Source organism: Cercospora beticola, chromosome 2 (assembly GCF_033473495.1).
Source record: "Cercospora beticola chromosome 2, complete sequence".
NCBI classification, from domain to species: Eukaryota; Fungi; Ascomycota; class Dothideomycetes; order Mycosphaerellales; family Mycosphaerellaceae; genus Cercospora; species Cercospora beticola.
The window spans coordinates 4,063,319-4,084,965 of record NC_088936.1 but is presented as its reverse complement, the minus strand read 5'-3'; the positions used below and the strand labels follow the sequence as shown (position 1 = coordinate 4,084,965).

Genomic DNA, 21,647 nt, shown 5'->3' with positions numbered 1-21,647 from the left:
AAAATTCACTGCTTCAGCAATCACTTGGCCAGCAATCACTGCTCTGGTTCGTGCTAGTGGGTAGCAGCAGCTACCTGCAGTGGCAATGGGTGTGAGCATATGTCAGTTCATAGCTTCTGACCAGATCTTCGCCGAGTCGAACGTATAGAAACACCCAGAGAATCCCGATGTTCATGAAGCGCAATAGAGCGTTGTCCATTTGTCTCTCAAACCATCAAGGCTAGCATCTTTTACGGAAGCTGATTTTTCCTTCACACTCTCTTCCCAGTATCTCAAGCCGCAATATCAAAACTCGTCCCACACCCACAACTACTCTTCGCCCCCGGTATCCCCGTGACCTTAAACTGACTCCCAATCAATTCCATCGTATAGTCCACGCTACTCCCATTCAGTAGTTCCAGACTCGGCTCGTCCATGACCACTTTCGCTTTGTATCCGTCTCCCTCCCCTTCACTTCCTCCTATCCGCTCCTCGTTCTCAAACACCACGTCTTCTTCCTGATCGATGTCTTTGACGTCTATAAGACTCATGAGATATTGAAAGCCATGACAACCTCCACTTTCCACGCTGACGCGTAAGGCTGTGTTCGGATTGGAGTCTTTGGAGGCGATATTTTGAAGACGGTGGGCGGCGCGAGGAGTGATATTTATGGTCATGGGTTGGCCAGAGGAGTCCTGTTTGGCGTTGAGGATCGCTTTCGCGGGTCCGCGATGCTGTCGAGTGGTGGAGAAGTGGTGTTTTTGAGTCAGGTGAGACGTTCGCGCATTGTGCGAATGGGTTCGCGGTAGTTCATAGCCACGACTGTGCGCGTGTGTTGTTCGACAGGCTTGTGATTGCTGCCATGATGGGGCGAGGAAATCAAGGTATAGTGGCGCTGCGGCGTGGAACCTTCGCTGTGAGGAAGTGGATCTAGTTGTGCGGAACGCGCTTCGTGAGGATGATCGTAGTGCTCGTGCGCACGTTCGCGACATGCTAGGAGAAGCCATGGTGATGCTGTAGACTTCTTGTTTGCGGGTGGCTACGCCTCTTTGACACAGAACGCATCATGGTAGAACTATTGGTAAGCCGAGGCGCAGATGCCGATTTTCGGGCCGAGACGGCCCGGGGGCAACGTCCTTTCTACTCTCTACAATGACTTGATGCTTGTAGCAGCCATTTCAGCAGCCTCGCGGATGACTTGGATACACTATGACTCTCTGCTCCAAACATCTTGGCATCAAGTGCCATACTTTTCACAAGATGAGGCTTCTCTCTTCGCATCTGAGGCTCTTATACCTAGAAGCCTGAAGACAAAGCCCTCGTCCTGAAAAATATACGAACCCAGAGAGGCCAGCGCTGGACGTGGACTAATGAAGCATGCCCAGCCTGTTCAGCGAGTCAGCGACACATTGAACATGAACGCGTTCTAATCCCCACGTAGACATTGTGGAGACCTGTTTCCAGGCTTTTCAATTTTCCCAGTGCAGTAAAGATGGACATTCGGCCACTGATAGACCGAATCTTCTCTGGGCTACACTGCACTCGTGGGGCACGACTACAGGTTTACCAATCTAGGCGACTTTGATGTTACCAGCTCCTCATTTAGTGGACCTAGCTGCGCCATTGTGAATGTTCGATCGCACGACCGGCTATTCTCCAACACAGCAGAAGCATTCATGCGTCCTCCGGCAAAGACAAGTCCGATAGATCGTCAACCAGGTGGTCTCGCATGATGGCAGTGGGGCCGAAGCGGGAAGTCCACTGGAGAAAGATGAGATGTCAATCTTTTGGGATGCGGTGGCACCCATATAAGATGCAGCTATGCTGCGGAGTTTCGTGATGGTCGGCATTGACTTCACGCGTGGCTGTCTTTGGCCTCTTTCCTTCTGGCCTGGTCGAGCAAGATGCGGCACTTTTATCTGATTTCGGCTGTTGTGGCTCTGACCAACACTCTTGGTGTCGATGCCGCACAGAAAACAACAAGTCTGACCAATGGTATGTCGCATGTACCGCAACTGTCGGCGCAAGAAGCATTGTTCTAGAGAGATAAGGCTAACTCAAACAATAGCCGCACAAGACTTGTTCGATTGGTCCATGACTGTGAATGATCTTCGCTTCGATCAGTCATACAAATACATCAGGAATCCAGACAAAGGTCCCTGGAGTACGCGCTTCACTGCGTGGTACGTTGCTGGTCTGCTGTACCGCAACAATGGCAGCGACTGCGAAAATGCCAAGGCTGCAATCGAGAACATGTTTGTACAGTCTACGGGAGGCGTCCACGCTGGAATATGTCGCTGAACTACGTCAGAATCTCCTGCCAATATTCCGACTCGACTTACTACGATACTGCATGGTACGGCACATTCAAGCTGTCCCCAGATCAGCCAGACCCGACACCTGACTCCGATCTCTACCCTCCCAAGATCTATGTACGTTGTCTAAGGTCACATTCCCATGTCAAGTCTAACATTCTGGTGATCAGGGCACATATGACCCCAACTGGCGAGAGTTTATCGGCTCGCAACTCGTTCAAGTCGTCGAGGAATTCTCCCCAATCATTGGCGACGAGCTCGTGAATAGGATCGAAGACTCTCTGGAGATTGCCGCCGTCGGCTCCATGCGCCGAAATGGCTCTTTTCCGGAAGGCGACAATTTGACCCCAGCGTACACCAACCCTGCCGTCATGCGAGCCTGGTATGTCGGCTGGATCGGAGCTCGGCGTAACAACCAAACGTTCATAGACTATGCCAATGAGCAGGGAACGCTGATAGCTGATCTGTTCTTCTATAATGGGAGCAATGTCGTGTCCGAATACCTGTCTCCGACATATTATGGCATGGACGTATGGGCTCTGGCTGGGAGTATTAAGTATGGGGCGAAGAATGCGGTCCTTACCACGAGAGCAAGACCAATGTTGAAGTATTTCTTCGACGATCTTGCGGATCATTACAATCCGTATCTGACGAACATGGTCGGACCATACGATCGAGCATACTCCAGAGACTTGACGACCAATTCTGCAGTGATCAATTACGTCTGGTGGGGACTCTATGGCTACGGTGTCGGACCACAATCAAACAAGCAAGAAGCGGATCTGCTCTACGATGTGGCACAAGGCGCAGCGCTAGCCCTCATCATGGACACTGCAGCAGAACACATCTCTTCATCTACCTCCGCGAAGCTGACCGCAACCGGTCCTTGGGAGGGCTCCCGCCTCATCACCAAGCAGATCTACGAAGATACCGATTCGGACGGCGAGGCTAGAATCTCAACATCCTGGATCTCCTCTCCTCTCATGATCGGAGGCCAAGTCGTAAATGAGACCGTGAATCGCGGCGAACAGTATGTTCCTGCACTTGTTCAATGGGCCGGAGACAAGAATCACAATCCCCATCCTTACATGACATTTTTCTCCCTCTACCCCACGGCTTCGACCATCTCAGCGATCGCCGGGCCGAACACACTGGAGATCTCGTACCCAAATACCACGCAGGACGGAACCAACATCTTCACTTTCGCGCTAGCGCAGGTGCCACCGAGTTGGACGCTTGAGAAACGGAAGACAATCACCGGGTTCTCAGATCTGCCATGTTTGAATGTGACAGTGGACGCGCCAGAATTGGAGCCATTGCCTGTGATCTATGGAGCTACTCTGGAGCGCAATATATTCTACAATATTTCTTACTTGGTCAAAGAAGACTTTGAGGGCATTCCGTCGATGAAGTTTGAGTTTGAATATACTTGCTAATCAGGATGTTGGCGAGCTGTAGCAGATAGATATACATCAATAGATGGTCTGTGTGAATTGAAATCCCGAGAATTGTCATCGCCATCAGATGCTTTTGCCTAATCATTCGAAGCTCTAAACCAGAGCTCAATCAAAGTTAGTTGCGATCTGGTTTCAAATCCAACAATCAGCAATCAAATCTTATGCTGTGACGTCAATTCAGGGCTAGTCGATTCCGGCAATATTCGGGTGGAGCTACACTTCCTTCCTCACGGCATACCACTTTGACAACTCTAGCATCAAACGATTCGATCCACTTTCTGCTGAGGTTGTACGAAAAGAAGCGCAGATAGTAGCGCTATTCACTTGCTTCCGCAATTTCACTGCTTACGCATCACTCATCGAGGTCACAACTCTTGCCGATTCGCCATGTCTCGTAATGGAGACAAGACTTTCCATGTTGCCATAGTAGGTAAGTGTGCTCACTCCTGAATCACTCGATATCAGACTAACACGCTTTCCAGGTGCAGGCATCGCCGGCCTGGCACTAGCGATGGCTCTGCACAAGAAGGGCATTTCCTTCACGTTATACGAAGAAGCAAAGGAGTACTCCGTTGTAGGGTAGGCCTCGGTTTGCGCTCACCGATGTCGAATGCCATCACGAAAATGCCTGCTGATTGATGGTACTCAAGCGCGGGCATCGGATTCGGACCTAATGGCATGCGCACCATGGACCTTATTGAACCAGGCTTCAGACCACTGTACGAAAAGGTCTGTGTGGGGAACAAGGGTGCGGATGCGCAGCATATCTTCTTTGAGGGCATGCTCATTCAAAGTGGTCTTGGTATGGCACAATTCTTCTCTCCATCCCGGGAGCGCTTCGCTAAGAAATTTGCTTACTTCAGGTCCTAGGTCGTGACAAGCCATGGTACGGCAAGTCAGGATGGGGGCACCCGGATTATGTTCGCAAGTCTGTCAGTACACTCCGCCGAAAACTACTAAAGAAATCACACCATGCTGATAGCTTCAGGCACACCGCAAGACTCTACTGGATACGATGACGAACTTCATCCCGATCGAGAACGTAAAATTCAACAAGCGTCTAGTCAACGCCGAAGAGCAGTCGGACGGCGTATTAATGACATTTGCAGACGGAACCACCGCTTTAGCCACAATTCTTGCTGCTGCTGATGGCATCCAAAGTGCACTAAGAGAGCATGTGCTACACGATCAGCACCCCGATGAGGTAGCACCGGTGTACGCTGGCTCTTACTGCTACCGAGCCGTGATACCGATCTCGGAAGCCCGTGAGGTACTTGGTGATCTCACGGATGTCGCAAAATTCTACTTCGGACACAATCGCAGCGTTGTGACATATCGAATCAGCGGCGGTGAGGTAAGTCGCCTCCTATTCTCAAATCCATGAGCCGCATTCTAATTGAACACCAACAGGAGTTCAATTTCCTCCATTGCGTTGCCGACTCTGAAGGCTCGTGGAAGTCGAAAGACACCGTCACCGAGAAGACTACTCACGAAGATATGATGAGAGATTTCGAGGATGCAGAGATTGACGATCGTGTTCGTCAACTCTTGAGCAAAGCAAGCCCGATCAAATGGGGACTTTTCCATCATCAACATACTTCAACATATTTCCGCGACCGAGTGGTTCTGATCGGCGACAGTGCTCACGCAAGTCTTCCATTCCAGGCAGCAGGCGCTTCTCAAGGCTTGGAGGATGCTTTAGTGCTCTCGAATGTGCTTGCAGAGCTTGCTCAGTCATCTGAGCGTGGCGGAGACCACACGCCGCAGATTCGTGCCGGTCTGAGTGCGTACGATTCTGTAAGGCGTCCTCGAGCACAGAAGCAACTGGAGCAAGCTGCTGAGGTTGGCCGCATGATTTTCTTCCAACACGAAGAGGCAGGATCAGACATGAACAAAATTCTTCCGAAGCTGCAGAATGGTTGGTTCGATTGGCTCTGGTTTCACGACGTCAGTGAGGATGTGCAAAAAGCGTTGAAACTGATGCGGGGTGAGTGAAGTGGCAAGATTGGTCTCGCAGGGAACTGTCCAGATATTCGTACGCTTCTGCGTTTTGCGTTCACGATTATTGCACCGATTGAACGACAGTAAGGTATGCTCCACTTGTTGGTTGAGATCAACCGTGCCGATCTTTGCTCCATTCACCGAAATGGTCGATGACGTCGCGCGTGGGAGCTGTCTGCCCAGCTTGCCAGCTCAGCTCATGGAAGAGCATCCGCCCAGAATTACAATATTGGACCAAGAGACACAGACTGGAGGCCACATTTTACTGATAGACGACAACTTTACGCAAGCGACTCTACACCTTCAATATTGATCATGGCAGACCGAAGTAACAGCATGATCGCGAATGAGGAAGCTATCGACGAGAATGGTTTTACGGTCGACACCAGCGACGGAGCTGAGGCATATCTGGCATACCAAGCAAGAGAGCTAAAACTCGAAAGCGGAATCGATGTATTAGTCGTCAACAGCGTGATATTCCACGACAAGAAGATTCTCCTGATCCGCCTTGTCGATACAATCAAGTCTTGGGGTGGCCGAATAGGGACACCAGTATTTCGCATTATACAACCAGGAGACCACGGCCTGGATGTTATATTGAACTCCTCAATCGACAAGCAAATCCCGGAAGCAGATGACATCTCTGTTGCGGAATTTTCCAGAGTTGCAGCTCGAACTCAAGTTGGTTTGGATCCAAGCGAATTTAGAAACAGTAAAGCTGCGACTGCTCTACTCACGGCAGTGACTCCTGGTGGTCTCAAAGATACGACATGGCTACGAGCAAGTTTGTTTTGGACTGTAGGAGAAGAGACTACGCCCACTGTTCCGAAAGGGTCTGTGGCCACGGAAGCATGGTGGGCTTCTCGTGCTGAAGTGGAACAACTTAGCGAGGACGACTTCTTCTTTGGTCTGAAAGACGATATCGTGCAGGCTTTTGATCTGCGGAAGGTGTATTAGGCATGCCTGTGGTGGCTCACTATAAAGCTGGCACCTACAAGGCCACGATTCACGGCACACGCAGCCATGCGGGCTTGAAGCTGGATGTAAAGTCACGTTAAGTGTGTCGCGGTGGACACTGGAGTCCGTCAAGACCAAGAGCTACCGTTGAGGGCCACGTCCAATTCCTGGATTACAGCACATCTGCCAGCAAACATGCTGAAATATGAGAAGACTGCGTCTCAATATACCGCGCACCAAGCCACGTTCATAGGTGTAGTATAATTCTTGCCATTCGGAATGACTTGTCTTGTCTAAAGCTCTAACGTGGATTCGACACGTGCTATACAACTTGGAGTAAGCAGCTAGATCATTCCAGACCTGCTTCGACACGCTTGCGGTGGCTGACCTGCCGCAATCTCTCGGTCTCTTTCGAAGTCATTGATAGATAAAATTCAACTCCGATGATGTGAACAACAATAGAAAGCCAGAGCTGGAACACAGTTAGTCGACACTCTTTCAGTATCCAACGTCGAAGTTGACTCACCATAGCTCCAAAGGGTTGTGTGTGGCTCGTGCCAAACTGCTCAGGACGTTCGAGCGAGTGGACTGCCTTGACCGCCACGTAGAGGTCACGGATGATGCTTCCGTCTGGCATAACGCATGTCGGGTATTCTGAGCCCGGGAAAGGCATGCCCAATTGGCTGTAGAGAAAATCGATCTCATTACAGGTCCAGACTCCGTACCACCCACCAATTCGAATGATTATCGGAGAGGCTATGAACTCCGTGATGCGGCTTGTGATGATCGTTCCCATGTAGAACCAGGTCCTGAGCATCCAGGCGCGGTGTTGATCGACACGCTTCCTCCGGATGTTCCACCAGGCCAGAAAAACCGAGACGGTGGTGATGATAACCAGAAACGCTTCAGCCGTCTGTGTGCTAATCCTTGCACCGCCTCCTTGCTTGTGTGGTATCACTGCTAGTGTTGCCAGAGAACTCAGAAGGCCTAGTAAGATGACGAGATATCCATTGATGCGATGGAAGATCAGAAGCTTCTCTCGGATCTTGGGCACGAATTGCAAGACCACCAGAATACCAGCTGGCAGGATAGCTCCAAGATGGATGATCATTCCGATTCGCTCACGGCCACTTTGAAAGTAGTACCACTGCCCTACAACAAGTGCGAAATCGTTTTTGAACGTCCCATCGTAATCGTAGTGTTGTAGGCGGGAGAGCGAGAACCCGAGCATACCTCCGCCAAAGATGACCCCTGTGTACCTTCATGTCAGCATTTTCACTGTAAAGCGGCCAGGACGTGTGACAGGGACATCATACATAGTGGAAAGTTGTACGAGCGGAAGAAGCCGAAGAAGCCATTGTAGACAGCACGATATCTTCTTGTATGGTTGCCCACATGCTCTTCCGTCGATGCCTTCTCGCCAGTCACTGTTGTCGAAGTATTTTGAGGGCCGTCGACACCAGACGAGCTCGATGCCTTCGAGCCAGGTTCAAGAATCGCCATGGTTAGCTCGTTTCTGTTGCCTTCGTTGAAGCGGCAGGAAAGCCACGAAGTGAAAGGCCTGTCACAATATTTCGGCTTTATGAAAAGCCTGCAGGGAACGAGACGTGGTCAACTCTGTGCCCGACATAGTTTCAACGCCCCGTGTCAACGACTGCTTCGTCAGAACGTATGAATTACTGCATCACGCTCATCGCAGATGCGGAAACATCGAGCTCTGATGACCGTGGCTCAGGGTGCACATTAAGTTATGCCAACCTCCCGAGCCAAGCCACGGAACGTTGGCGACCTTGCCTAGTTGTTCTTAGCTCCAGCGATTATCAGAGACTCTTTCTCAAACATGTGAAGGAGTTGACGATTGCTAAGCCATGTTGAAAGGCAGCGGACCGCCGCTGAAGGAAGTACCTCTCTTGGTCTGGCGGAAAGGAAGCTTTGATCTGCAAGCTATGTTGTCACTGTGCACTCGAGAAGAAAGTCAGCTCACGTTGAAGTAATATCACAGCACAAGGATGTTCTCAAGTATTGCTCGACGCATCTGATACTCTTTTGCTTGATCCCAGAGATTGTTGTGTAATTGCTGTGCCCCCAAAATGTCTCAGACTTACGATCAACATCCTCAGGAGGGGAAGGACGACAAGGACGAGAAGACTGATGCTCCTTCGACCCGAAGTGACATTGAAGAAGGTCCACGAAGCATCGATGAGGCTGAAGCTGGTTCTCCAACAAAAGAGCGTAAAGCTGGCGACGGGAAATTCGAGAGGGATATTCATGGAATATGGTGGATTCTCGCAATCTTCTCCATCCTTTCATGTGTATTCTGTTTCGCGACAGACGCAACTCTGGTACCATGATTGCACATTGGCGTAGAGAGACATTCTGACGCGTCTTGCAGGTTGCCGACATCCAGCCAGATATCATCAGAGACCTAGGCGAGTTCGCAAAATTTCCGTGGCTCGCAACAGCCTATGCGCTTCCTGGTGTCGTTCTGGTGCTGGTGCAATCCAAGCTTCACTCGCTCTTCAATATCAAATGGCTCTACTTGTGGAACTTCCTCATTTTTGAGCTTGGAAGTGGCATCGCAGGTGGAGCACCGACCATGAATGCTATGATTGTCGGTCGAGCAATTGCCGGAATTGGAGGATGTGGAGTATACATTGGTTCTTTGACCTTCTTCAGCGTCATCACCACTGAAAAGGAGAGACCATTTTACATCTCCCTCATCACTCCAGTCTGGGGCGTCGGTACAGTCTTGCGGCCTTTGGTACGTTTTGCGCATTCGGGTCTGTCTTGTGCTGACGGAGATTGTGTAGATTGGCGGTGGATTCGCAGAAAGTCCAGTGTAAGTCTTGAAGTTCAAGAGCGGCCAAATCTCGTAGCTGACGTCTGTACAGCGGGTGGAGGTGGGGATTCTATATGAATCTCTTCCTCATCATTATCGTGGTTCCAGTCATTATCTGGACACTACCTTCCATGACAGCAGAGAAGACTCTCACAGCGCGTCAAAAGTGGGCCAAAATCGACTGGCTCGCACTCACTTTGTTCGCCGGATGGTGCACAGCAGGCTTCATGATCATCGTCTTTGGAGGCAGCTTGTATGCCTGGAGCTCGACGTCGATGATCATCCTTTACGCCATCTTCGGAGCTTTGACGCCTGCACTGTGGCTGTCGCACAAGTATCATCCTTTTGTCAAAGTCGAAGATCGAATGTACCCATCCCACATGCTTCGAAACTGGAAGCTTGGGGTCTTGCAGTATTCCATCTTCTCGGCACCTGCGGCGGTCTACATTGCCATCGTAAGTACACAACAAATGTGCCGCAAAGTTGAAGATCTTAAGAATCGTCGAGACTGACCTGTACAGTTTTATGTGCCGCTGTTCTTCCAGTTCGCCAGGGATGAGTCCCCAGTGGAGGCAGCGACCAAACTCCTTCCGTTTGTGATAATGATCGCATTCATCTCCATGATGAACGGTTTCCTGATGTCAAAACTTGGATACTATATGCCCTGGTTGCTTGCCGGATCTATCCTGGCCACCATTGGAGGCGGTCTGATGTATACCGTGGACTACTTCACCTCCACATCTTACATCTACGGGTACACGATTATTCTGGGATTGGGCGGCGGCTGCTTCCTCCTGACTGCTTTCGGCTGTGTATCTGCTGTGGTCCCGGATCCAGATGATGTCTTCAATGCGATCGGTGTCTTGAGCGTTGCTCAATGCATTGGCATCACATTGTTCCCGGCCCTCGCTGGATGTGTCTTTCAGAACACAGGCATTAGTTTGCTGAGATCCATCGTGCCACCGGATGTCCCCGGCGACCTCAACTCGATCCTCGCAGGCTCGTACAGCGATGTCTATCAAAGCTTCGACACCGCGTTGCAAGATCAGGTTACGGGAGCGATTGTCGAAGCTATGAGCAACTTGTACCTGATGACCGTCGTAGCGTGCGGCCCACTTGTCCTGTTGGCTCCATTTTTAGGTGTACGTACCGCCTTCTACGTCCTTGATTTCGAAGTGCTGACCATCTTGCAGTTTGGCCGAGTTGCGGCGGAGTAGAATCCACTCGCACCAAAGGCAGGAAGTATAGACGTTTCGACAACACTCGACCTTTCTAAGAATGTGTAGTGTTGATTGGAGGAGTCTGAAACCAGCATAATGACTGAAGCGTGTTATGGCTTGACCTGGCCTCAACGCGATGACTTTAATGATAAGAAATTTGTGTATGAATCTTGACAATCCAAATTCTTATTTTGCCGCGTTTCGAGATTGACCATGATCACGAGCTCGAAGATGTGCAGTGTTGTAGGCATGGAATACGATGAGCAGGTGACACTTTTCGCAGAACTTGCCCATCTGCTAGACAGCAGTGTCGATTTGCGATGCGGTTCCTTCGGTGATGTCGCAATGATCTTCAATGTAGACTTGCGCGTAACACCGCGAAGATGCAGCGTGTGCTTCGGTGTCTTGGCAGATGCCAAAGAGGAGAGTCCGATGTTGTGCCATGTTACCGCAAAGTCAACGGGCTGGACAGCTGCGAACGAAATACATCATCGATGCCGTGTAGGCATACGATAGCGATGATATTACTGCAAACTCGTCCCAGAGCAGCGAGTGCTGTGCTGTCTCGATAACTCTTCTTGTTTGATCAACTTTCTCGATTTGGACAACATGGTGAACCAACATCCTCTGTCAGCAGCTGCTTTGCTTTCAGTCAAAGGCTGGGTTGTGCTAGGTCAGTAAAACTCAGTTACCATACTTGATCCTCATTAACGTGAGCAGTGTAAGCGTGTTTCAACTGCGCAGTGATCAAAGCGAAATCATCGTTGACGAAGCTGATGGCAACCAGAACCGGAGGTGGCACGGGCATCGGATTGAGTGCGTGATTCTGAATTTCCTCGTAGAAGATGGAACAGCTAATCGGGAAGCAGTGTTGACACAGGCTTTTGCAACCAATGGCGCCAAAGTCTACATCACCGGTCGCCGGACGGAGGTTCTCGAGACCACCGCAAAAGTCCATGGATCCGCTGAGAAGCTCGGCGAGCAGGGTGGAAGCATTGTTCCTCTCCAGATGGACACCACCGACAAGAAGAGCATTTCAGCTGCGGTGGAGCTCATCACCAAGAATGAGGGTTATTTGAACGTGTATGTGAATGATGATTCACCTTGGCGACGAGCATTGCTGACCTCAGGATAGGCTGGTCAATAATGCTGGTGTATGGACCACAAAGCCAAGTGTGGAGCCAGATGCAGGACCAGAGCAATTTGGCAAAGCCATGTTCGATGAGAACCCAGATGACTGGCAGCGTGGTATGTTCAGTCAGCTGATGGTGCGAAACATTTTGACTTACCATATTACGCAGCATTTCTCACCAATGCTACATCTCTTTATTTTGTGACGGCAGCATTCTTGCCGCTGCTTGCAAAGTCTGCTGATAGTCCCATCAGACGTGGCGGAAGCGTCATTAACAATACTTCCAACAGCGGACTTTTGAGAATGTGAGATCTTATGATCCCGTGTTGATGGCTGGCAAGCTAACGGAGATTCCACTCACAGGTCAGAGGGAGGCCAGCTGGCCTACAACGTAAGATACCAACTCGTCATGTCGATTCGCACAAAGTACGTTGCTGACAGAAATCCACAGGTTAGTAAAGCTGCGGCGGTGCATGTCACTCGTCAGATGGCCTATGACCTTAGTCACAAAGCCATCAATGTCCGCGTCAATCAGATTGCCCCAGGTGCGTACTCCTTCGGAAATCGATGAAGGGAAGCTGATCTCAGCCATAGGCTGGTTTCCAACCGAAATGACAACCGGTGGCTCTGACGCTGCAAACATGAGCGCTCCACAGGAAGATGGAGAATTCCAGAAAGAGATGGAGACCATCGGAGCCAGAGTGCCTCCAGGACGCATGGGCAATGCACAAGATCTCGCCAGCGTAAGTTGCTTCCCTGAGCATTTGCACGAGCTTTCGATCAGCTGACCACGATGAAGGCTGTCTTAACGTTGGCGACGAACGACTATATGTGGGGTACCATAACCGTGGTCGATGGTGGCATTACACAGAGTATGCCAGGTAACATGTGATTGCCTTAGAGAATCCGCAGATAGCAACGTATTGATTGTGATTGTCGGCTTGATCGATTTCTCCAAGCTCCTTCATGTGGTCCTGACAAATTACTCCGTCGGGATGATCTCACCAAACACTCTGAATTGCTGTTTTAGGTGATTGATGGCGCGGCGGAGCAATCACGATGTCCGTTTCGTACGCCACATACGCGTAAGAGTTGGTCCGAAAGCGAGCAATATGGCGGGAGGTTTTGCGGCCTCTTGGCCTCTTGGCTTTGGTGCTCCTTGTCTATGCTTCTCAACGTACCGACTGCTGATCTTGTCGGACAGCTTTGATCGATATACGATGATCGACGAGCGCGAGAATGCTGGTTTTCGTGTGCAGCGAGTTGACGCGGGAGAAAGCCTTCGGTTCATCGAGAGATCGGGATCAGCACGCTTCAATCGCGAACGATTTCTCGCGTGTCGCCATGCATCGGGCACTTGCCAGCCACGTTGTCATGTGCTATGATCTCAGCGATAGACAACGCTGCCTGTTTAAGAAACTCGAGTAGGCCTTGTTCGTGGAGGAAGCATACTGCATCAGGTGGTAGACACAACTCCTTGTCCCACCATCGCTTATCCTCTTTTTTCTCCATTATCCCCACACAATTCTTTCAAGATGCTCGGCTTGCAGATTGATAGCGGCCCGAACCCGCCTAGCGATGATATTGTTGCTAATGGCGGTGGTAGTGGTGCAGCAGAAGATACTGCCACATCCCATAACAGCAGTTCTCAACAAAAACAACATGTTAAAGGTGTCGAACCATCGATCCCAGTTGCCATCTGCGGCATGGCCTTGCGTGCACCAGGAGGTGCCGCTTCACCCGAAGAGTTCTGGGACTTCCTGATCAACAAGGGCGATGGAAGAACCAAAGTCCCCAAATCAAGATATAATGTCGACGCATATTACTCGCCTGAAAAGAAGGCTGGCGCCATTGCATCAGAATACGGCTACTTCCTCGGAGAGGACGTGAGCCTGGGCGCCCTGGATACATCGCGCTTTACCTTGAGCCGCACAGAACTGGAGTTCGCAGACCCGCAGCAGAGATTGATGCTCGAGGTCGTCCGCGAAGCTTTTGACGATGCAGGAGAAGTCAACTACAAAGGAGCCCGGATAGGCTGCTATCTCGGAAATATGGGCGAGGACTGGGGTGAATTAATGAACCGGAATCCTCTATCGCACGGAGCAAACAGAATCGACGGTTACAATGACTGGATGCTCGGAAACAGGATCTCTTACGAATTTGGACTGACAGGCCCCAGTCTCACAATTCGAACAGCTTGTTCCTCGTCGCTCGTCGGCTTGAATGAAGCCTGCGCAGCCATGCAGAGAGGAGCCAGCGAGGGTGCAATAGTGGCGGGCAGCACAATCATCATGGCGCCCGGAACCACGCAGTCCATGAGTGAGAAGGGCATCCTTGGTCCAGATGGTTCGTGCAAAACCTTCTCAGCTGATGCCAATGGATATGCTCGTGGTGAAGCCATTGTAGCACTCTATGTTAAGCCCTTGGAGGCAGCCATCCGGGATGGCAACCCAGTTCGAGCAGTCATTCGCTCAGCATTGTCAAACTCAGATGGCAAGACACAAGGCATTACGAATCCAAATCCGGCAATGCACGAGGCGTTGATTCGCAAAGCATACGAGCTCGCCGGGCTGAATCCCAAGGACACCGCTTTCTTCGAATGTCATGGCACTGGTACAGCTGTCGGTGACCCTCTGGAGACCGGTGCTGTGGCAAATGTCTTCGGAGACGATGGCATCCACATCACCAGCATCAAGCCCAATATCGGGCATACTGAAGGTGCTTCCGGCCTGATGTCCTTAATCAAGGCGGTAAAGTCGCTCGAGCACAAGACTATACCACCTAACATCAAGTTTACCACGCCAAACCCGAAGATTCCATTCAAAGAGCGAAAGTTGACGGTTCCCGTGGAGCCAACTCCATTTCCAGAAGACCGAGCAGAGCGAGTGAGCGTCAACTCCTTTGGTCTTGGTGGCTCCAATGCTCATGTCATTGTCGACTCCGCCCGAAGCTTCGGCATCACGAACGAGCCTCAACGTGAGCAAGCTCCATCGGAAATGCAGCTGCTTTTGTTCTCCGTCGGTTCCTCGGCGTCTTTGAAGACAGTGATCAGCGACTATGAAGACCTTCTTGTGAAACAGCCAGAGCTGCTCGATAGAGTCGACGACATGGCATACACATTGGCAAACCGCAGAGAGCATCTTCCATATCGTGCGTTCAAGGTCGTCGGCCAGATAGAAAGTCCAGCATCGGTTGGCAAGAAGACCTCAGCTAAAGCTCCAGAGCTTGTCATGTGCTTCACTGGACAGGGCGCACAATGGCCTCGCATGGGCCACGATCTGATGCAGCGCGACGACCTTCCATACCAGAAGACGATCAGAGCTCTTGACGAGTATCTCCAAGCTCTGCCTGAGCCTCCGAAGTGGACACTCGAAAAGGAGCTCTAGCGGACTGGCCGTACTTCGAATGTGCAGAAGGCAGAATTCTCACAGCCATTGTGCACTGCCGTACAGATTGCTCTGGTCGATTTGCTCCGATCGGTTGGTGTGAAGCCAGCAGCTGTTGTGGGACATAGCAGCGGCGAGCTCGGGGCTGCCTATGCTGCTGGAGCTCTCACAGCCCAGGAGGCCATTATCGGCGCCTACCAACGTGGACGAGCGGCGACTCTGCAAGACCGCAAGGGTGCCATGGCCGCGGTCGGACTGGGCTGGGCAGAGGTCGAGCAGTACTTGAGTCCACCACATTGCATCGTCGCCTGCGAGAACTCCCCAAAAAGTGTCACGATCTCCGGCGATGCAGATGCTGTTCAAGAGACTATCAATCGCATCAAGGAGGACAACCCAGATATCACGGCCCGTCTTCTCAAGGTCGAGAAAGCTTATCATTCGTACCACATGGCCGAGATTGGAGATAAGTATCTCGACAAGATTGCTGACCACGTCGGTGGCAAAGCTCCTGAGCTTCCGTTCTTCTCCAGCGTCACAGGGAGCGGAGAGCCCGAGCAAAGCCCACTGGATGCTTCGTACTGGGTGCGAAATTTGGCGAGCCCCGTGCTGTTCAGCCGCGCAGTTGCTGGGCTCTTGAAGCACATCGATAATCCAGTCTTCCTGGAGGTCGGACCACATGGCGCTCTTGCAGGACCTGCTAGGCAGATTTTTGCCCAAGAAGGTGCTTCTCCACCATATCTCTCCGCCATGGTTCGCAACGAGAACTGCGTCGAGAAGTACCTCGCCGCCATTGGTTCGCTCTTCGAGAACAACATTCCCGTTGACTTCAAGACCATGTTCCCCGGAGAGAAAGCAATGTCAGGCCTTCCTCGCTATCCATGGAATCATGAGCAAGAGTACTGGTACGAATCGAGAATGTCGAAGGAGTGGCGCTGGCCAGCGTATCCAAAACACGAGCTGCTCGGACGCAGATTTCTTGAGACGACCGATTTCAACCCAAGTTTCCGTAACTTGGTAAGCATTGCGGAGGCCCCGTGGCTGCGCGATCACATGATCGACGGCACTGTCATTCTCCCTGCTGCAGGCTATGCTGCAATGGCAGGAGAGGCAGCGAGGCAGCTGAGCGGCAAGAATGATGCCTATAGCCTCAAGCACGTCGTCCTCAACCAGGCTCTTGTGCTTACCGAAGATGCTGAGATCGAAGTTGTCACATCGCTCCATCGTCATCGTCTCAGCGACGCAGAGGATAGCGAGTGGTGGGAGTTCACCATCGCCTCACACAATGGCACGAATTGGGTCAAGCACTGCAACGGGCAGGTCACTGCCAAGGAGGTAGAGGCGGCTTCCGTGCAGCTTGAGGCAGAATCTCTGCCGCGCAAGATCTCGAAGACCAAGATGTATGACAGTCTTGCAGGCGCGGGCATGGAGTACGGCCCCGAGTTCCAGCTTCTGGAGAGCATCGAGACAGATACTGTTGCTCGCAAGGCCACTGCCACTCTTGGTGATCATGAAGGAGGCGGTGACGATGACTACCACTTGCACCCAACGGTCATTGATGCCGCTCTTCAGTTCGGCCTCATTGCATCTGTGCAAGGCAAAGTCAACTCAGGCAACCTGAGTGCGATGCCGACGCTTCTGGAGGATGTCACCATCGTCAGAGCGGACACTGATGCCGCTGACGTGAAGGTCGTCGCAGACACAGACGTGATGCCCGGCTCTGGAGAGATCCAAGGTGCCTTCCAAGTAATCGCAGATGGAAAGGCGGTTATGGATTTGCCGAAGGCGCACTTCACACCTGTGAGCACCAACCAGAAGAAGAGCGAGCATCAGCTGCCCGTGACCGCTCGTGTCGAGTGGCGCCAGCACATTGACTTCCAGAATCTTGAAGACCTTGTCGAACGTCAGGTCGACCGCAATGTTTACACTCCGGCTCTCGACAGCATGGGCAAACTTTGCATCGAATACATCCAGCGACATGTCCAAGGACTGGAACAGAAGTCAGAGGATCCGACAGTGAGTGCTTACACAGCATGGATCGGTCCACAATTCGAAATCATCGGCAAAGACTCGCCTATGCTCAAAGATTCTGGTGCGGATTCTGATGCGCTGCCTCGCATCGAAGAAGCGTACAAGAAGCTGGAGGGTACTCCAGTTGCCGGATGCGCCGCTGCTTTGTACAAGGTCGCATCGAACATTGACAACTTGTTGACCAGCAAAGTGACCGGGTACGAGCTTTTGGGCGCTGATGATACCCTGATGAGCATGTTCCAACAGGGAAGCACCATCGACACAAGCAAGCTCGTTCAAAGCATTGCCCATGCTCAGCCAAACTTGCGGGTTTTGGAGGTTGGAGCCATCAGCGGCGATTCCACTGCAGCACTTCTTGCGCTTCTACAACTGCTGATCGCCAAGCCTATGTACTCCAAGTACACAGTGACCAGCCACTCGTCTTCCTCGTTCGGCGATCTCAAGAAGCGCTTCGCTGACAAGCCAAACATGGAGTACCGCGTCCTTGATATTGAGCAGGAGCTCGAGGGCCAAGGTTTCGCTGATGATCAGTACGATCTGATCATTGCAACGAATACTCTGCATGGCGGCAAGAGCCTCCAGCAAGGTCTTGCTAACTGCAAGAAGCTTCTTGCTCCAAGTGGTAGATTGGTGATCTCGGAGATCACCTCCGATTCGAAGTGGGTCAACGTTGCTTGTGGCCTCTTCGAGGACTGGTGGAACGGCCAGTCTGACGAGCGAGAGCAAGAGCCTTACGCTACGCCAGATCGATGGCAGTCCGAGCTCGAGAAAGCGGACCTCAAGCTGGACTTCACGACCCTCGATGGTGATGAGCCAAACCAGCTCAGTGCGCTGTATGTGGCGCAACCAAACGTTCGAACTGAGTCAGGCAAGGCAGTCACCATCCTTGAATATGCCTCGACAGAGCGTGGCGACGCATTGGCTGGGCTACTTGCTAAGCATGGTTGGAAGGTCGACAGGAGCAACCTTGGTACTGCACTCCCAGCATCGCAGGACATCATTGCGTTGCTGGAAGAGGAAGAGCCATTCCTGGAAAGCCCATCGGAGGAGCATTTCAAGGCATTCCAGGCAATGCTTGCTGGCCTTGGAGACTCTGGACTCTTCTGGGTGACTAAGCTCAGTCAGATCAACTGTACCAACCCGAGATTCGCGCAAATCATTGGTGCCTCTCGCTCCATCCGCAATGAGGAGTTGCTTTCGTTCGCAATGTGCGAAGTCGACGATCTTGGTGCCTCAATGGACAAGGTTGTGCAGGCTTTCGCCAGGTTCCAAGCAAGACCAGAGAGCAACGACCTCCGACCAGACCTGGAATACGCCATCACAGACGGTGGCATTTACGTGCCTAGAGTGTATCCATTCGAGCTCGTCGACGAGCCAATCCCTGATGGCGAAGCAGATGCACGCATGTCTTGGACCATCGACTCTCCTGGTCGACTCGGATCGCTGCACTGGGATACCGGCATCCGGGAGGAGCTCGACAGCAGCAATGCCGTTGAGATAAAGGTGATGGCAGCGGGCGTGAGCTCTGCGGTAAGTAAATCTGATCCGTTGACAAGTGAGCTCTGCTAACATCGACATTTCTGCTAGGACGTTGCACAGATCATGGGCCACGCTCCATATCCAGCCGGAGGACTGGGCACTGATGCAAGTGGTATTATTTCCCGGGTCGGCTCAGCCGTCAAGGACTTCGCAGTTGGAGATCGCGTCATGTGCCTCGGTGCTGGCACCATCGGATCGTACGTGGTCACATCGAGCACACTCTGCGAGAAGCTGCCAAGCCATATGACTTGGGAGCAGGCAGCTGGTCTACCCACAGCATACTGTACAGCAGCCGCAGCGCTAGATGGACTGAAGCCTGGACAAAGCGTGCTCATTCACAATGCTTCACATGAGGTTGCGCAAGCGGCTGCGTTCCTGGCCATCGCTATGGGTGCAGAAGTCTATGCGACAACAACCAACGCCGATCACCTCGCCACAGCAGTCCGCATCCCTCGCGAGCGTATCTTCAACAGCGAAGACTCTAGCTTTGTGCAGGATGTCATGCGCGAGACGAACGACAAGGGCGTCGATCTCGTCTTGAATTCATTGACGGGTGCTCTGCTGCATTATTCCTGGAAATGTGTTGCTGAATTTGGCAAGATGGTGGAGCTTGGCAGCCAGGACATTCTTGCCTCTGCTCAATTGGACATGAGCTCGTTCCTCGGCGGACGAAGCTTCACCGGAGTGTTCCTTGATGCGATGATCGCCACAAAGCCGGAGGAAGTGAACAGGTAGGCGAACACTCTGTCTTACACCGAGCGTGATTTTACTAACAGGCAACCAGGCTCCTGCAAACAGTTGCTCAATTGCTTGAAAAAGAGCGCATCGCACCACTGATGCCATGCAACGCATTCGGCATGTCTGATGTGCAGAAAGCCGTCAAAGCGGTCCAAGATGAGAAGCATGTTGGACAGAGCGTGCTTAGGATCCGTGATCCAAAGGGCAACCTCCAGGTCGAATCTGCCCCAGTCCGTGCCGCAGACGAGAGAGTTCTCAAGCTGGATTCTTCAGCTTCCTACTTACTTGCTGGAGGACTTGGTGGCATTGGCAGCGTCATCGCTCGTCACCTGGTAGAGCATGGAGCTCGACGCATTGTTTCGCTGTCCAGAAATCCTGGTTCCAGGGAAGAAGAAAAGGCCGTCATCCACGAGCTCGAAAGCATGGGCGGCTGCGAGGTCAAACTCGTGGCAGGCAATATGATCAAACAAGAGGACATCGTTCGTGCCGTGAGAGAATCTACGAACTTGAAAGGTGTGGTGCACTCCCCTATGCTTGTCGCCGACGAGGGCTTCAAGAACATGTCCTTGGAACAGTGGCACCGAGCTTCGGACCCCAAGGTCAAGGGTGCATGGTATCTCCACGAGGCGGTGATCGAGGCAGGCTTTGATCTCGACTTCTTCCTCTTCTTGTCCTCGATGTCTGGTCTGAATGGACAACCCGGACAGGCCAACTACTCCGGCGCTAATACTTTCTTGGACGCTTTCGTCCAATATCGCAACGACCTCGGCCTTGCTGCATCTTCGATAGACATTGGTGCAGTGGCAGACATGGGGTTTGCCGCGCGCGACGATGCTCTGCTCAAGAGGCTGTTGACTAACGGCTACTCTGGGTGTACCGAAGCAGAAATCCTTGACGCTGTCACTGCAGCAATCCAGCTGCCACCAGCCAGCAAAGCGGCCAATACCAGCGCGGGAGGAAGTGGCTACGCCTTCAACAACACGTTCGCGACTGGCTATTCCTCTGCGCTAATAAGGAACGAGCGCCAAGAAGTGAATGGATGCCTCAGGCATCAAGTAAATGAGTCGCGTTTCGTGACAGCTATAGCGACTTTTATACTAGCGAGATCTCATCCAGAGTCCCGATCGTGGTGGAAGACAGATCTCCGCATGGCTGTATGGCACAATATTGGGGCCGGTGACGAGAAGAGCGATGACGGAAACAACCTGAAGGCGTTCATCGCCAGAGCGAAAGCGGAGCCAGAGCTTCTCAAGGCACCCGACACTGCTGGCTATCTGGCCATGGAGATCGGTCGTCAACTCATGGCGTTGCTGTTGCAAGAAGAGGACGAGATCGACATCTCATTGCCAGTGGACCAGCTTGGTCTGGACAGTCTGGTTGGTATCGAATTGCGAAACTGGTGGAAGCAAACGTTTGGCTTCGATATCTCAGTGCTCCAACTCTTGGGTATGGGAACCTTGGAGTCGCTCGGCAAAGCAGCTGCAGAGGGTATGGAGAAGGCTTTGAATGGGTAAGCGATGAGTGTAGAAATCGTTTGGGCTGGCGTCTGGTCGTGGGCTGCAGTTTGGCCTCTTGATAGTGTAATTGGTGTTTGGCGTTGTAGACAATGCATTTCATCACTGTACTCCTCGAGCATATTCATCTCTTACTGCCTCTGCTGTCCGCGTCGCCATGAATACGCCTGCAAGCCCGTCGCCGCGCCCGAAGCTGCTGCACTCTGCACGCGCTTTCGGGTGGAGCGTTCTTCGAATGTTGGTCGTAAAGCTGGCTGCCCTTGACATGAGCTAGCGGAGGAGAATGTGACGCTGCGAGACCTTCGCTTGACAATGTTGTCGTAGACGTCAGTCCAGGCATCGGAAGGCACAGCTAAGATGGCGCGAGCTGGTGCAGTTACGCGTCTACCATTCGAGACGCGTCCACGCTGGAGAAGTGACGACTGTGAACATTCGTGCGATACTCGGAGATAAAAGTGGTGGAACGCCAAGATAGAACTGTAGGAGTGGCCGTCATCATGGATACGACACGAACTGTACTCTCTTCTGACCTCACTTCATTG

At 52.0% G+C, this 21,647-nt stretch overlaps 9 protein-coding genes across 9 annotated transcripts; 7 read left to right on the top strand and 2 right to left on the bottom strand.

Moving 5' to 3' along the window:
• Positions 1–272: 272 nt before the first annotated feature.
• On the bottom strand, positions 273–656 carry RHO25_003536 (uncharacterized protein; the record flags this gene model as incomplete). Its single annotated transcript, XM_065602412.1, has 1 exon — positions 273–656. The coding sequence occupies one exon, from the start codon at positions 654–656 to the stop codon at positions 273–275; it is 384 nt and encodes a 127-aa protein (XP_065458484.1).
• Positions 657–1,883: 1,227 nt separating this feature from the next.
• RHO25_003535 (uncharacterized protein) lies at positions 1,884–3,730 on the top strand (the record flags this gene model as incomplete). Its single annotated transcript, XM_023599034.2, has 4 exons — positions 1,884–1,974; positions 2,048–2,234; positions 2,291–2,411; positions 2,465–3,730. 4 exons carry the CDS (start codon positions 1,884–1,886, stop codon positions 3,728–3,730), a joined length of 1,665 nt encoding a protein of 554 aa, XP_023456315.1.
• A 408-nt stretch (positions 3,731–4,138) lies between these two features.
• Positions 4,139–5,746, top strand: RHO25_003534 (uncharacterized protein; the record flags this gene model as incomplete). Its single annotated transcript, XM_023599033.2, has 6 exons — positions 4,139–4,181; positions 4,234–4,330; positions 4,402–4,553; positions 4,622–4,683; positions 4,740–5,105; positions 5,162–5,746. 6 exons carry the CDS (start codon positions 4,139–4,141, stop codon positions 5,744–5,746), a joined length of 1,305 nt encoding a protein of 434 aa, XP_023456314.1.
• Positions 5,747–6,067: 321 nt separating this feature from the next.
• RHO25_003533 (uncharacterized protein) lies at positions 6,068–6,709 on the top strand (the record flags this gene model as incomplete). The annotated part of the gene is made up of 1 exon (XM_023599032.2): positions 6,068–6,709. One exon carries the CDS (start codon positions 6,068–6,070, stop codon positions 6,707–6,709), a length of 642 nt encoding a protein of 213 aa, XP_023456317.1.
• Positions 6,710–7,058: 349 nt separating this feature from the next.
• RHO25_003532 (uncharacterized protein) lies at positions 7,059–8,212 on the bottom strand (the record flags this gene model as incomplete). Its single annotated transcript, XM_023599031.1, has 3 exons — positions 7,059–7,181; positions 7,236–7,960; positions 8,026–8,212. 3 exons carry the CDS (start codon positions 8,210–8,212, stop codon positions 7,059–7,061), a joined length of 1,035 nt encoding a protein of 344 aa, XP_023456316.1.
• Positions 8,213–8,799: 587 nt separating this feature from the next.
• Positions 8,800–10,765, top strand: RHO25_003531 (uncharacterized protein; the record flags this gene model as incomplete). The annotated part of the gene is made up of 6 exons (XM_023599030.2): positions 8,800–9,051; positions 9,102–9,470; positions 9,520–9,548; positions 9,601–10,003; positions 10,070–10,690; positions 10,742–10,765. 6 exons carry the CDS (start codon positions 8,800–8,802, stop codon positions 10,763–10,765), a joined length of 1,698 nt encoding a protein of 565 aa, XP_023456319.2.
• A 612-nt stretch (positions 10,766–11,377) lies between these two features.
• Positions 11,378–12,792, top strand: RHO25_003530 (uncharacterized protein; the record flags this gene model as incomplete). Its single annotated transcript, XM_023599029.1, has 9 exons — positions 11,378–11,441; positions 11,513–11,584; positions 11,638–11,851; positions 11,904–12,016; positions 12,070–12,205; positions 12,264–12,291; positions 12,352–12,445; positions 12,495–12,643; positions 12,700–12,792. 9 exons carry the CDS (start codon positions 11,378–11,380, stop codon positions 12,790–12,792), a joined length of 963 nt encoding a protein of 320 aa, XP_023456318.1.
• Positions 12,793–13,435: 643 nt separating this feature from the next.
• On the top strand, positions 13,436–15,286 carry RHO25_003529 (uncharacterized protein; the record flags this gene model as incomplete). Its single annotated transcript, XM_065602411.1, has 1 exon — positions 13,436–15,286. The coding sequence occupies one exon, from the start codon at positions 13,436–13,438 to the stop codon at positions 15,284–15,286; it is 1,851 nt and encodes a 616-aa protein (XP_065458483.1).
• A 240-nt stretch (positions 15,287–15,526) lies between these two features.
• Positions 15,527–21,105, top strand: RHO25_003528 (uncharacterized protein; the record flags this gene model as incomplete). The annotated part of the gene is made up of 3 exons (XM_023599028.2): positions 15,527–18,844; positions 18,902–19,584; positions 19,638–21,105. 3 exons carry the CDS (start codon positions 15,527–15,529, stop codon positions 21,103–21,105), a joined length of 5,469 nt encoding a protein of 1,822 aa, XP_023456321.1.
• Between the last annotated feature and the right edge of the window lie 542 nt (positions 21,106–21,647).